General features: G+C 38.0%; 1 protein-coding gene across 1 annotated transcript in view; it reads right to left on the bottom strand.

Moving 5' to 3' along the window:
• Positions 1 to 1,463: 1,463 nt before the first annotated feature.
• Positions 1,464 to 13,350, bottom strand: part of MDM4 (MDM4 regulator of p53) — a 38,254-nt gene continuing 26,367 nt past the window's right edge. The window contains exons 8-11 of the mRNA XM_046682224.1: positions 10,974 to 11,134; positions 9,062 to 9,208; positions 7,532 to 7,612; positions 1,464 to 5,268 (exon numbers count right to left, since the gene is read on the bottom strand). Coding sequence (XP_046538180.1) covers positions 4,696 to 5,268; positions 7,532 to 7,612; positions 9,062 to 9,208; positions 10,974 to 11,134 — 962 coding nt within the window. The 3' untranslated portion in view covers positions 1,464 to 4,695. The remainder of the gene's footprint in view (positions 5,269 to 7,531; positions 7,613 to 9,061; positions 9,209 to 10,973; positions 11,135 to 13,350) is intronic.

Here is a 13,350-nt window from a genome sequence, read left to right as displayed (position 1 = left end):
AGACACCTTTACAGACTGAGATTTCCTTTACAATGTAAATGTCTCTTAACAAAGGGTAAGTAAACTCTGCTTTTCAGAGTTTCTTTGCTGTCTGCAGTTTTTAAAAGTAACCAGCCCAAAATAATCCTCATGCCAAAGAGTATCTTGGGGTGGCAAATGCCAGTCCCCTACACTGGTTAACAAGTTTCTGCCTTTCTAAAGAGAACCAAGAGGTAACACTACAATAGCTTTCTAGAACCAAAGAGCTAATATTCACCAACTTCTCCATAATGACTTATCAAAGGAGCTAACATTGCATTCAACTGACATTAAAAAGTTACACACGAGCCTGATCTTTAAAAATAAATTTTTACAAAGAAAACAACATCCCACAAAGCATTATATACACATCTAAATATACATAAATTATTATTAAACACAACTGCATGTTTCAAATACTTGACAGTGATCCAACCTTCCATTAGAAGACTTCATGGCAGGGGCTGGATCTGTGGCCGAGGGGTTAAATTCGCTCACTCTGCTTCAGCAGCCCAGGGTTTCACCGGTTCAAATCCTGGGCACAGACAGGGCACCACTCATCAAGCCATGAGGTGGCGTCCCACATGCCACAACCAGAAGGACCCACAACTAAAAATACACAACTATGTACCGGGGCCTTTGGGGAGAAAAAGGAAAAATAAAATCTTTAAAAAAAAAAAAAAAAGATTTCACAGCAGTCTGGAGGCTGGCCTGGCTGGACACCAGTCCACTGTCCAAGCCTAGACTGGGGAACCACGATATTCTATAGACGGACTGCAGAGAAATGGTACTATCAGTTTAAAGGCTTGGTGTAAGATTTTAAAAGTCTGATTTAAGTATGAAAATACGTATTTATGTGCTGTGCAAGTAGAGGGAGTTAACAGCAAGAGACAAGAGACATTTTTAGCTGTAATCTAGAAATTCACTGTTTTTCCAAGGACTTGTCATTTCTGCTCTGAACTTTCTGTCCAGGATAACATGATCATAAATATTAATTTAAATAACTAAAGTAAGACATTTGATTCTAATGTGGGATGATTTCATTTAATCACAAGTCTACGGTGTGATGCAACAGAAACAATAAACTCCATGGACAGCTACTTTAACAGGTCCTTTCCTCAGGATCAAGATTTCATACAATAGCTAAGATACGCAAACAACTTAAGTGTTATCAAAGGATGAACGGCTAAAGAAAATATGGTACATATACAATGATATTGTATTGTATACAATCTTACCATTTGTGAGATATGGATACACCTCGAGAGCATTATGCTAAGTGAGTAAGTCAGAAACACCTCCCTTATATGTGTAATCTAAAAACAAAAAACACCAAGCTCAGAGATACAGAGAACAAACAGGTGGTTGCCAGAGGCAAGGGGTAGGGGGAGGTGAAATGGGTGAAGGGGGTCAAAAGATACAAATTTTCAGTTATAAAATAAATAAGTCCTGGGGATGAAATGTACAGGCGTGGTGACTATAATTAATAACACTGCATTGTATATTTGAAAGTTTCTAGGAGAACAGACATTAAAAGTTCTCATCACAAGAAAAAAAATTCTGGAGCTACGTATGGTGACGGATGTGAACCTGACTTATTGTAATTATTTCTCAGTGGATACAAATACTGAATCACTGCGTGCTACACCTGGAACTAACACAATGTTGTGTGTCAATTATACCTCAAAAACCAAAAAGATTTCAAGTGAAGCATGGCTTACCTATAACTAGGAAGACCATATAATTTAAGGTACAAATGAAGACATCTGAGAGTTCATGGGGGGAGACTAGGTAAACTGGAAGGGATGCTGAAAAGTAAGAGTAAACTAGCACTGTCCCCGGAAAACCAGAGCACATGGCCACCTTAAGCACAATAAATGGTAGTGTCTGGAAGCCAAGGGTTTCTTTATCTCAGAGCAGTACTATGAAGACCTCACATACAAACTATGTCTTCCTTTAGTGGCAGTGAGTAAAACACATCTGTACCGCAGCGGCATTGAAAAAAGAGCAAAAGTGAAAAGAGACGGAGAAGATGGTTTAAAGTTTCCTGCAGGTAAAGATGAGATTCAGCTCAAAGGTGCAGATTTTTTCTAAGCAAAGTACTTAGTGCTAATGAAAAACCCAGGGGAGCAAAAGGGAAAAAGAGGAAAGCTCAGTAGCATGAGAGGACTCTGTGCTAGGCAAGGATATGCCAAAATTAGCATTAAATATTATAAACACAAATAAAATTTAAAAATTTTTTCTTAATTTTCTAAAAAAACCCGCACCTTTACATAAGAGGAATCATAAGGTACAAGCGCAGATGTCCAACTCTCCCTGCCCCCACCCCTTAAGTTATCGCTTGCAAAAAGCATCTGACTGGCAAAAATAAAACAAAATTGAGGGCTATCAAGCTGTTATGAAGAGTGTAGCACTAAGGGGAAATACGGAGGAAAGTAATTTAACTCTCTGAAGTTTCAGAGCATTTACCACAGTCTAACAAAACACTGAACTCAAAAGACTGGTTCTACTTACTGAGGGAAAGGAGCCCTTGTCCGTGATGCCCGGAGAGAGCCAGAGATATGAGCCTTATTTCCCAAGAAGGAGCAATGCTGCAGAAAATGGTTCAAGCTCCTTGCCCCTGTTACCTGCCCTCCTAGTGGCAGAAATAAGTTATCCGATTATATAAGAAGGCCTGACACTTGCTGGGCCTCTTCTCTTGGGGGAGAAAGAAAGAGTCAAAGTTAACTGTTCTCTCTAAAGTCCTATTCTGGCTCCAAGACATACACTGCAATATTTTAAGGTTATGAGTTGTCCAAGATTCAAGAAGCACCAGCATTTAAATACTTACAAGTAATGAGAAGGAAGCAAGTACAGTTTAAAGACTGACTGACAAGAGACTGGGACTCTAGTACTAGCCCTATCACTAGCTGTGACTTAGGGGCCACTTTACCTCACGTGCAAAATAAAAGGGGTTGACTATATGAGTGCAGTCTAGTTTTAAAATTCTCTAACAAATCTTTCCCTCTAGAAATTAAATACGAAGCTAAGTAAAGGGATCTTGTTCTACTTTCTGTACCTGAAAAAACCCTTCCTTCTAGGGCAGGGATTCCAAAAGTGTGGTCAGCGTCTAGAAATTCGTTAAAATGAAAATCCCTGGCCAGACCTTGGGGATCAAAGTCTGTGTGTGTTGGGGGGCGGGGGAAGGTGTGAGTTAGGAGTTTTAACAAGCAATCCAGGAAACTATTATGATCTTTAAATTTGATAATTCTAGGGCCTTGGTCTTCAAAATGACACAGGATATCAATTTAAAGATCTTTAATTTCCATACGTAATGTCCTAAGATTTACGTGCTCAGATGAGCCCTCTTCAGATCGACCATTTCTGTATTTCCTTTTCATAACAGCCATACTCCCTATTTTCAAAAGGCTGCCTCTCACCCATCTAGAATCTTTTTATGAGGCACTGCCTCAGAGTGTAAAAAATCTCTAGAGGCATCAAATGAAAGGATAAAACCCCCAGAGGACTCTCAAGAGTGAGGACAGAGTAAAGCAAAGAGCGCTTTGGTTAAAAATTCTGTGCCTTATCTTTCTTTCTTAGAACTGCAATTCACAAGGCTGTGCCAGAGACATATGTTAATACATTTATTTGAATCAAAAATAAATTCAAATATTTTCTGACTGAAAGTGAAGTCTAATTTGGCTGATTAATTTTATAATAAGAATAGGCTTTGCCAATTTATGCCAGGACTTTTGTCTATAAATTTAATCAGCTAAATCTACAGCTCCCAGGCTTTGATAAAAATATCTTTAAAGCACATATAGAATATACTGGATAGTATATCCTAAGTACTTAAATTTGTTTAAAAAATCTAGATGCTAAATTAAACCTGTGCAAAAGGAAAAGTAATCTAGGGTGAGAGCCATGAAACAGTGGAGGGCACAGGAAAAATTGTGCAGTAACAGAGACGCTCTGTAGCTTATTTTGGGTGGTTATTTAGATGTCTACAACCCAGCAGAAAGGAACACTTGACTGTTTGCTAATATACCTCAATTTTTTACATGTGCAAAAGATTACATATACTTTCTCAAAATTCTTTTAGGGATATGTTCACAAAAATGTTTGATGTAATTTTTCTAGGCATACATGGAAGAAATCTCATTTTTTAAGACTTCTCTTTTAGCTTCTCTGAATCATGCAGCCTGATCGCAACATCAAGTGATCTACATACTATGTAGCTTGACTAATCAAATTAAGGTTTTTCATTGGTAGCTTTTATATTTTTCTAATAGCAACCTTGCATTTTGATGCCTAAGAACATTCCCTAATAGAAAAGAAGAGTAGGGAATAAAATCAACTAAAGAAATGATTACTCTTTAAGTAACCTGGTAAATCGATGAATCAATTTTTGTTTGTACTGGTAGCTTCTCCCTCCTAGGATCCTCATCTTTGACGGAGAATGAAGTGATTAACATATCTTTTCATATTGTTAATGGAGCCCCCAAACTGATAACCTAGTTCTAAAGAACTCCTTCTCAAATTCCATGTAGGTTTAGAAGCAAATATGTCCTGGAACACAGATGTTTAGATGAATAAATCAACAGAAGCAACGGGTCGCACTCAGTAGAGATGGTCAATACTGACGTTTTGAGATATCCTCTGGCCTCATTAATATTTATCTACAATTCATTGATTCAGCTATGCTATAAAAACCTTGATAACCAACTGAATCTCTTTCTTGCAAATAGGGCACGAAGCCCCAGCCTTCTTTAATCTTCTGGCACAGTGAAAACAAGTAACAAGATGACCTGTCCTCCCATGAATAATGTTCCCATCTCGTGGTCTTTTCTCACATAGGCTACATGGCTTCAGGAGATTCTGGCAATCCTCCATGTTTTCTGTATCTGTTCTCTGTTCAAAAAGGTTATCTGATTGTTCTCCCATGCTTGATATGGTCTCTTGGCTTTCAGAACTGTGAGCCAAATCCAAGAATTCCACTGAATTGCAGGGATCAAAAAGTTTGGGGTTTTCTTCCTTTATATATACATCTTTAGGTCTAACAACTGGAGCTGAAATGGTTCTTCGGCAATCAGGGACATCAATTCCTTCATTTTCCTTCTTTTCGGGTATGGCAGTGATATCAGATGTGGAAAGAGAATGGGTTAACTTAGAACAATCTGAATACCAATCCTTCCTCAAGGCCCAGCAACGAAAACAGTACCTCTTGCTTGGAGAGTTAAATTTCTTGCACTCAGTACACTGCCACTCATCCTACAAAGACAAATGCAGCCAATTAATACTCAGTGGTGACATTATGCTGAGAAAAAGGGAGGGTAGGCCTAATTCTCATCATCGCACTAAAGTAGTGAGAGTCCAGACATTCTACAGCAGTGGTCTAACCCAGAATGTGAACAAATTCTACAGCTATGTGTAAGAAACTCTTGAGAAGTTTTACACTGATAGTGACACAACTGCCATTTCAAGCCAAAATTTGATATAGCTCTCTTTAAGAAAATTAATTATTTTGGCTTTCTATTTACTCTAAGTAAAATTTACATTGTTTGTTTTTCCCCATTGCCCTCTTTTTAGACCATTTCTCTTTGTAAAACTTACTCTTATATTGAGCAAGAGGCTAAAGAACAAAGAAGAGAGAACACTCTGTCATTCTTTGCTACTAATCAACAAATGTTATAGAATTTAGCAAAAAGGAAGCTAAAATTAAAATGAGATTTGAAAACTACTATATTTACTTATGCTCTCTCGCTGCTCTCAGGATCACAGGTAGCTAACTGTATGCCTAAATCATAGCCTCTGAAAAATGAATGTTCTTGTCCTTGAATGCCAAGTAATTTTTTTCCTACTTCTCCATATTCAAATTAGGAGATACTAGAGCTCAATGAATTTTAAATGCCTTGCTTAATTCAAAGGTGGCTACCCGGAACAAGTCAAGTGTATTTAATGTGGATAACTGCCTGGCTTTGAAAGATCAATGATGTGGCACAGGCCGACTTGACTACTTTCAAAACAAAGGCCAAGCACTTCAAGTTCAGAAGTCATAACTCAATTGCCTAGACCAAGAGGCAGGGACACAACTCTTTGTTAAACTGGGATGTTCTCCAGAAAGTCTCAAGACATTCTTGCCAGTTTAAGATCCTCAGATCTCATCTGAAATGCTACACATATACTCAAAGGAACTTCATAAAGATTTGGAATGAGTAACTGATGATGCATCACAGTCTAATTGGCATCACTTGTTCCTTTTTAGTAGTACCTAAAATAACTGGGCTTATTAAATTCAATGGCATCTTTGATTTCATGAAATACAGTCTATTTTCTTAATAGATTTTCTGGTCCAAAGTAGCCACAGAAGTCTGATTAAGATGCAAACACTTAACTCTGCTATTTGTATTGGAGTCAAGAACACTTAATGGACCAATATATTCCACTTGATAACTTAGCTATGCACAGACAGATAATTTGCAATGAATTACTGTAATGGTCAACAGCAGTGGGGTGGGAGTGGGGCGGGGGGGAGATCAACACCAGAGACAACCTAAAATTTTTCTATGCCCAAGCAGCAAAATGTAAAAGCCCCTCCTGCTCCTGCTCCCATCACCATTCTTCCCACAGTGAGTTAGCTGAGGGAAGCAGTAAAAGGAAAACTGGGAACTAACATGAAAATAGAAGCAAAGTACATATCTGAGTCTAGATCTGAGTTGTCAATTGGTGACAAATCCATAGCTATTACCCAACAGCTTAATAGTAAATCTTCATTTATTAGCCATGTTAATATAACCTGTGTGGAAATTAAGCCATTTTTCCATTTGTTTCTTTTAAGAAAGCACTGAAAATATTTTTGTACTTGACAAAGAATTTTACATAGTTTATATGTCTGTCTTCGGGATTACAGAGAGGTTTTCATGGGAAAAGTAGTGCAGGACTACTCTGAATAGCTCCATGTATCCACTGCCTCATGTCCAAAGAGTTTTGATAGCAGGGAGAAAGGAACACAGAGAGGCATTTACATCATCCCTTTTCAAAGCAGGGAGAAAAGAAGATCAACTCATCCCCTTCTCTTCTCAAATTCCAATAAAAAACCTCTAACAAGATAGAAAGAGGGGGTGGCCCGGTGGCCAAGTGGTTAAGTTCACACACACTGCTTCAGCAGCCCAGGGTTTCGCAGGTTTGGATCCTGGGGGTGGACCTAGCACCGCTCATCAGGCCATGCTGAGGCGGCGTCCCACAGAGCACAATCAGAGGGACCTACAACTAGAATCTACAACTGTGTACCGGGGGACTTTGGGGAAAAGGGGAAGAAGAAAAAAACCAGAAGATTGGCAACAGATGTTAGCTCAGGTGCCAATCTTTAAAAAAAAAAAAAAAGATAAAGAAACCCACATCTCTTAACACCTAGGAAAGGTAGAAAGAAATGAGGAGAAAATGGCATTCTTCAACACAAGTGAACTGCTGGAATATTAACATCTGAAGACATAGGTGGTAGAAAACAGCTCTTTAGTTTACTGGAGAGTCATACCTCAGAGGTAACTTCTACATCAGTGTCATCACTTAAGGACTTCGAGTCCTCCAGGTCATCATTTTTCCCCACTTCAATCACCTGTGAAGGCAAAGATATCTCATGAGTAAGGTTTACCTATTTTAGATGAAGTTATTACCTGAGAATGAAAAGACAGAAGAGCTTCAATTTAAAACTCACATTCTGCCTCCATCATTAGCACTTAAAAAGAAGATAGCTTAAATATGAGAGCAAAACATGATTTTGGCCACACCTAGCCAGGATTTTAGCAGAAGGGAGAGGATGCCCAAATTTATGACTTTGAAGAAAATAATCAATATCGAAGTAGAAAAGCTAAAAATTACTCAAAGTGGAAATTTTTTTCTTGGGAATCTAGGTAGGCATTCACAAGAATAAATAAGGATTACGTGAGAAAATGAAAGTGAAAAGCTCTGTATAAAATAAGGAACTGAGATGTGAAAAATGAAAACAAAGTATTATAAAATTTTACTTTTCATATTCAAGAGTAAAACTACTTATATGATACTCTGGCTGTCATATAAAAACATGCCCTTGGACCAGGAAACAAAAAGTCGGAACTATCTTCCAAATTTTAAAATTTAGAATTTAAAATTCTAAAGATTAAAATACCCTAGATTTGTAATCTAGTAAATGGACTACAACTAATTATGATGCAATTCTGAGCCTCTGGGTAGAAATTCCCTCACATAAGCTCAAGTATTTTAAGTCCCATGTCTCTCTACAGAAGTTTCCAAATGTCACCTCTGTCTTCATTTTAGCTGCTTACATTCCCTCCTAATGCTACCCAGATAATTAGTCTAACAGAACCCAAGCACCTACCATAAACATATCAGGATAACCTTCAGGAACCCAAATTACGAAGAAAATCCCTTAAATTAAAGAGGGGACCCAGTTTCGGTCTGTTTTGCTACATTCATTCATGGATGCTTCTGAGAGTCTTCTTCATTGGGGCACTGGATCGGCTTCCCAGTTTCTCCTGAGAGTTGAGCATGTGCTTGTATGCTGCCTCATCTTGGTGCACTCACACCATGCGTACTCAGAGTTCTAACTCCCTTCTTTCCCCCTATTTAAACTCTAAAATACATAGGAAGAATTCACCTGTCTATTTCTATTTAGATATAAAATGGTTATGGAAGCTTTTGAGATGTCCAAGAAATAAGGATTTTTTTCCTACAGGCTGTTGTGGCCATTTAGAACTTTGCCTTGTTAGCAAACCAAGGTCTCCAGAAGAAAAAACTCCCCAATGGGAGACTACATGAGCAGAAAGAGTAGCAATTGCTTCTAACGAAGTAGGAGCTTTACCCATAAAGTCCTATCCTACTTTTCAGGTAGCCTTGATTAACTTAATGTAAATCTTAAAATTAGATCAGGAAAATAGTAAAAAAGTAAAAAGGGGGGATTACACGAGCCATTTGTTGTACAAAGAGGTATAGGTCAGGTCATCAGATTTGAAAAGATTATACTAGGTGCACATAAATACAATCAATGTGAAATTTTTCCACAACATACCTTTTTGTCTCGCACTTTCCCTACTTCACTTGTTTGTTCGGTATCGGCAGCTTCAACTTTTATTCCAACACCAAACTGCTCTGACACTGACTCATTCAAAAACCACAAGTCATCCGTGGTGTCTGAAACAACAGCAGTACCTATATCCTAACAGAACAATACAAACCTGAGTTTTTGTAGTCAGAGGCTTATCAGAGATGTTAAACCAACATAAATGAACCCAAAACTCAATGTCCTCACCTACCTCTAAAGAACACCTACCCTTTCTTCAACAGACATCTATTCATTCAACAGATATCTACTTGCCACCTAGTATGTATAAGCTAAAGGATGGATAAGGGCGGCTGGCAAGGAATTTTCTATTTTAATAGCAAATCAGGTACGACACCTGAGAAATAATACTGAAGAGCTTAAAAGGTAAAGACTCATAGTTGCTCAACTAAATAGAACCCATTCCCTACATTCCTTTCCACAGGTGGCATTTTAAGGAGCAGTCTATTAACTGTGACATATTCTTTCCTTTAACGGTCAATGATGTTAACTGAAGAAATATAGTCATGCACCACATAACAATGTTTGGTCAACGATGGACTGCGTATGGGACAGAGATCCCATAAGAGTAGTACCATACAGCCTAGGTGTGCAGTAGGTTATACCACCTAAGTTTGATTAAGTACACTCTATCACGTGTAAATGAAATTGCCTAAAGACACATTTCTCAGAATGTACCCCCATCGTTAAGTAACGCACAACTGTACTGATGGTAACTCAAATCTTTTGTCCTCCTTCTGAATTCTTAAACAACTTTAAACTTACTTTCTGCATTCATTTACGGAGATTTTATGACATGCTTTTCTATAATATTCATAAGAGACAACTTATTATTTTGCCACCATTATATGCCCATTCACTTACTGAACAAACATTCACGGTATGCCTAATATGTGTAAGATACTGTTCCAGGTTTTAGGCAATAGAGTGGTGAATAACACAAAAGCCTGGATTTACATTTGAGGAGTAAACAGACAAGAGACACATAAACAAAATACAATAACAGTTTTACAAAGTGAGAAGTACAATGGAGAACATAAAATAAGATAAAGGAACAGAATGATGATGGCTTGAATTAAGGTAGGACAGTGGAAGCAGTAAAAAGTGGTTAGTCAGGTTTCGGATATGACTGGATAAAGAGATGATAACCTGAATGTGGCATATGACAGAGAAAGAAGCAAACGGTATCTCATGATATTTGGCTGGAATAACTGGGTAGAAGGCAGACTTCTGAGAAAGGAAAGGCCAGAAAGAAGTGTTTGGTTAAAAAAAAAGAAAAACAGGGGCTGGCCCCGTGGCCGAGTGGTTAAGTTCGTGCGCTCCACTGCAGGCGGCCCAGTGTTTCGTCGGTTTGAATCCTGGGCGCGGACATGGCACTGCTCGTCAGACCACGCTGAGGCAGCGTCCCACATGCCACAACTAGAGGAACCCACAACAAAGAATACACAACTATGTACCGGGGGGCTTTGGGGAGAAAAAGGAAAAAATAAAATCTTAAAAAAAAAGAAAAACATATATATATATATATATATATCGAGAGAGAGAGAGAGAGAGATAAAGATATAAGATATATATATATATAAAATATATCTCTCTCTCTCAAGAGTTCGGTTTTGAACATGAAAAACATCAAATCATCTAAGTGGAGGTGTTGAATAGGCAGCTGGATATGGAAGCTGGGCATTTAGGAGAAAGGTCAGGACTGAAGACATGGATTTGGGCACTATATGCATACAGATGGTACTTAAAGTCACAGAACAGAATGAGGATTCTTAAAGAATCTAATGTGTGGTCAAGAGTAACCAAGAATGTTACTCTTTCCAAAAAAAAAGAAAAGCTCCCCTTTAAATGTGAAATTTACCTGATTTGTCTGTAAATCAGTTGAGCCATTACTTCTAGGGGTATAGTTGTTTCTTAAGTTTCCTAAAAACCACCAAGGCAGGCCGGCCACATCCCACTCCTCAAACCCAAGGTCCAGCCTAGACGTCTCATCTGGAGTTAAATTTTCTATCAAGTCTTCATCTGCGAAGTCAAATGAAAAGGATGACAACTATGGACACAACACTTAAGAATCAAGACTCTACAATACGTACAATCTCTTTATAAAACAGGTAAAAAGAAATCTTAATCCGAGTCAAGAACAAATCAGAAATCAAATATCTGTGTCAGCTGCAGAGCCCAATCTCCTCCCCTGTTTAGGCTTCATTAGCAAATAATGACACTAGAGATAAATCATCATTTATCAAGAAACTTAAACTCTGGGCCGGCCTGGTAGCACAGCGGTTAAGTTCGCACGTTGCGATTCTCGGTGGCCCAGGGTTCACCAGTTCGGATCCTGGGTATAGACATGGCACTGCTTGGCAAGCATGCTGTGGTAGGCATCCCACATGTAAAGTAGAGGAAGACGGGCATGGATGTTAGCTCAGGGCCAGTCTTCCTCAGCAAAAAGAGAAGGATTGTCAGAAGAGAAGAAAAAGAACACTGTAAGCCAAAGATTGGATTATTGTTCTTATTACCATAAAAGAGTGAAACTCATTAAAAAAGAAAAAGAAAAAAAAAGGAGGATTGACGGTAGTTACCTCAGGGCAAATCTTCCTCAAAAAACAGAAAGAAAGAAATTTAAACTCTGAAAGCATCCAAACAATGACACTGTTCTAAAAGGATTTCTAGTCATTTTATTGGCATTTACTGGCAATTTAAACATTCCTATCACTGTAGTAACTAAAGAATGACTTGGTCCTTGACAAAGGCTTAGATCCGCTGGACTGCAAATGGTGATGGCATACTGACCCAACCCTTGAGATAGAAGCAAGGCAATAGTACATCATGGCCGTAACTGCCTCAATGGGCAATCACTAGGTTGTCAAGGCAGTCAGTCTCACTGGTATCGCATATTCTGGGACATACCTCAATAATTTATGTTTTGATAGGTGACAACCATTATAAAACACTGAACTCCAGGTTGTCCAAATAAATATATACCTATGTCCTTTCTGGATCAATGGGCTCGTTCAGAGTTATCTAAAATCTAGAAATACTGCAAACCCAAAACATATTAAGGGCCCACATACTCCAAGTAAAAGATCTTGTATTCTTCATCTAAATGACATTCAAGACAGTTAAAACATAAGTCTGTTGCTACCACATGAAATTATTTTCTTCTTTCCCATAGTCCAATCTTTTTCGTTGTGCTTTACTCTTTTCCTACTTTCTCATTCTCCGCTACCTCTTCCCAATTCCCTAGACATGCCAATGGCAACCCCGGGTGTTTAAATATGCTGAGGGACATATGGTTAAAAAAATTTCTGCAATAGATGGATCCCTGCCAGAACAAAAGGTCACCATATTTACTTATAAATTATGTTGAGTCTGCCTATTAAAAGGCTTATCTGTACCCAGGGAAACTTCAACTACCTTTGCACTTACTCATTGCTGAAATCACTAGAAACCAAGTTCCTGAGATAGTACCACATTAAAGTTATCTGCACATTCTGTCCTTTCCACCTATATACCTACTAAGCTATTTATTCTCGAAATTTACATCACAAACTACATATACTCTCTTGAATTGGCTGTTCTTATATTTTAAACAGTCTTCTGAATAGAAAATAAGCAAGAAACAAAATTGCACATCTAACACCATACAGACTGGAATAAGCTCCAAGGTAACTAGGTAGGCCAAAATTCAGTTTATATTTAAATGTAATTTGAAGAAAACAATCCAGCATGATAAAGTGACTTAATTTTAATTTAAACATTTAAAGCAACTTCAGCGGAATAACTTTCTGGGATGTTGCTAGAGGTCTAAACTGCCATTGCTCCAAGTGTGAGCCAGGTACCTAGACTAGAAACTATCATGCCATAAAATACTTTTGAGGAATTTACATTTTATACATCTTTGCAGAAAAAATTTTACGAGTTATTTTATAAAGTTTGAGGGAAACTTCCAAAATATCAATTAAGTCACTTAACCTGCCCATACCATATCTAGTATGGATGACAAAGATCTGATGGCTACCATCCAAGGGCAAAGGAACTACCAGGCTTCTTATGCCTCATTCTTTGCTCTGAGATACCAAGTACATTTTATCATCTTTGCAAACTTTAAAAATCTACGAAAATTAGGCTTTGCCTCAAGCAAACAAATCAAAATAAAAATTCTAAAACTTTATAATATAGACAGGGGTACCAAGATTTAAAAAAGGCCAAAGCAGCTGAATTACCAGGTGGCAAACTGA

Source organism: Equus quagga, chromosome 13 (assembly GCF_021613505.1).
Source record: "Equus quagga isolate Etosha38 chromosome 13, UCLA_HA_Equagga_1.0, whole genome shotgun sequence".
Taxonomy (NCBI): Eukaryota; Metazoa; Chordata; class Mammalia; order Perissodactyla; family Equidae; genus Equus; species Equus quagga.
Note: the sequence above shows the minus strand (reverse complement) of the source record. Positions and strands in the feature narration are given on the sequence as shown.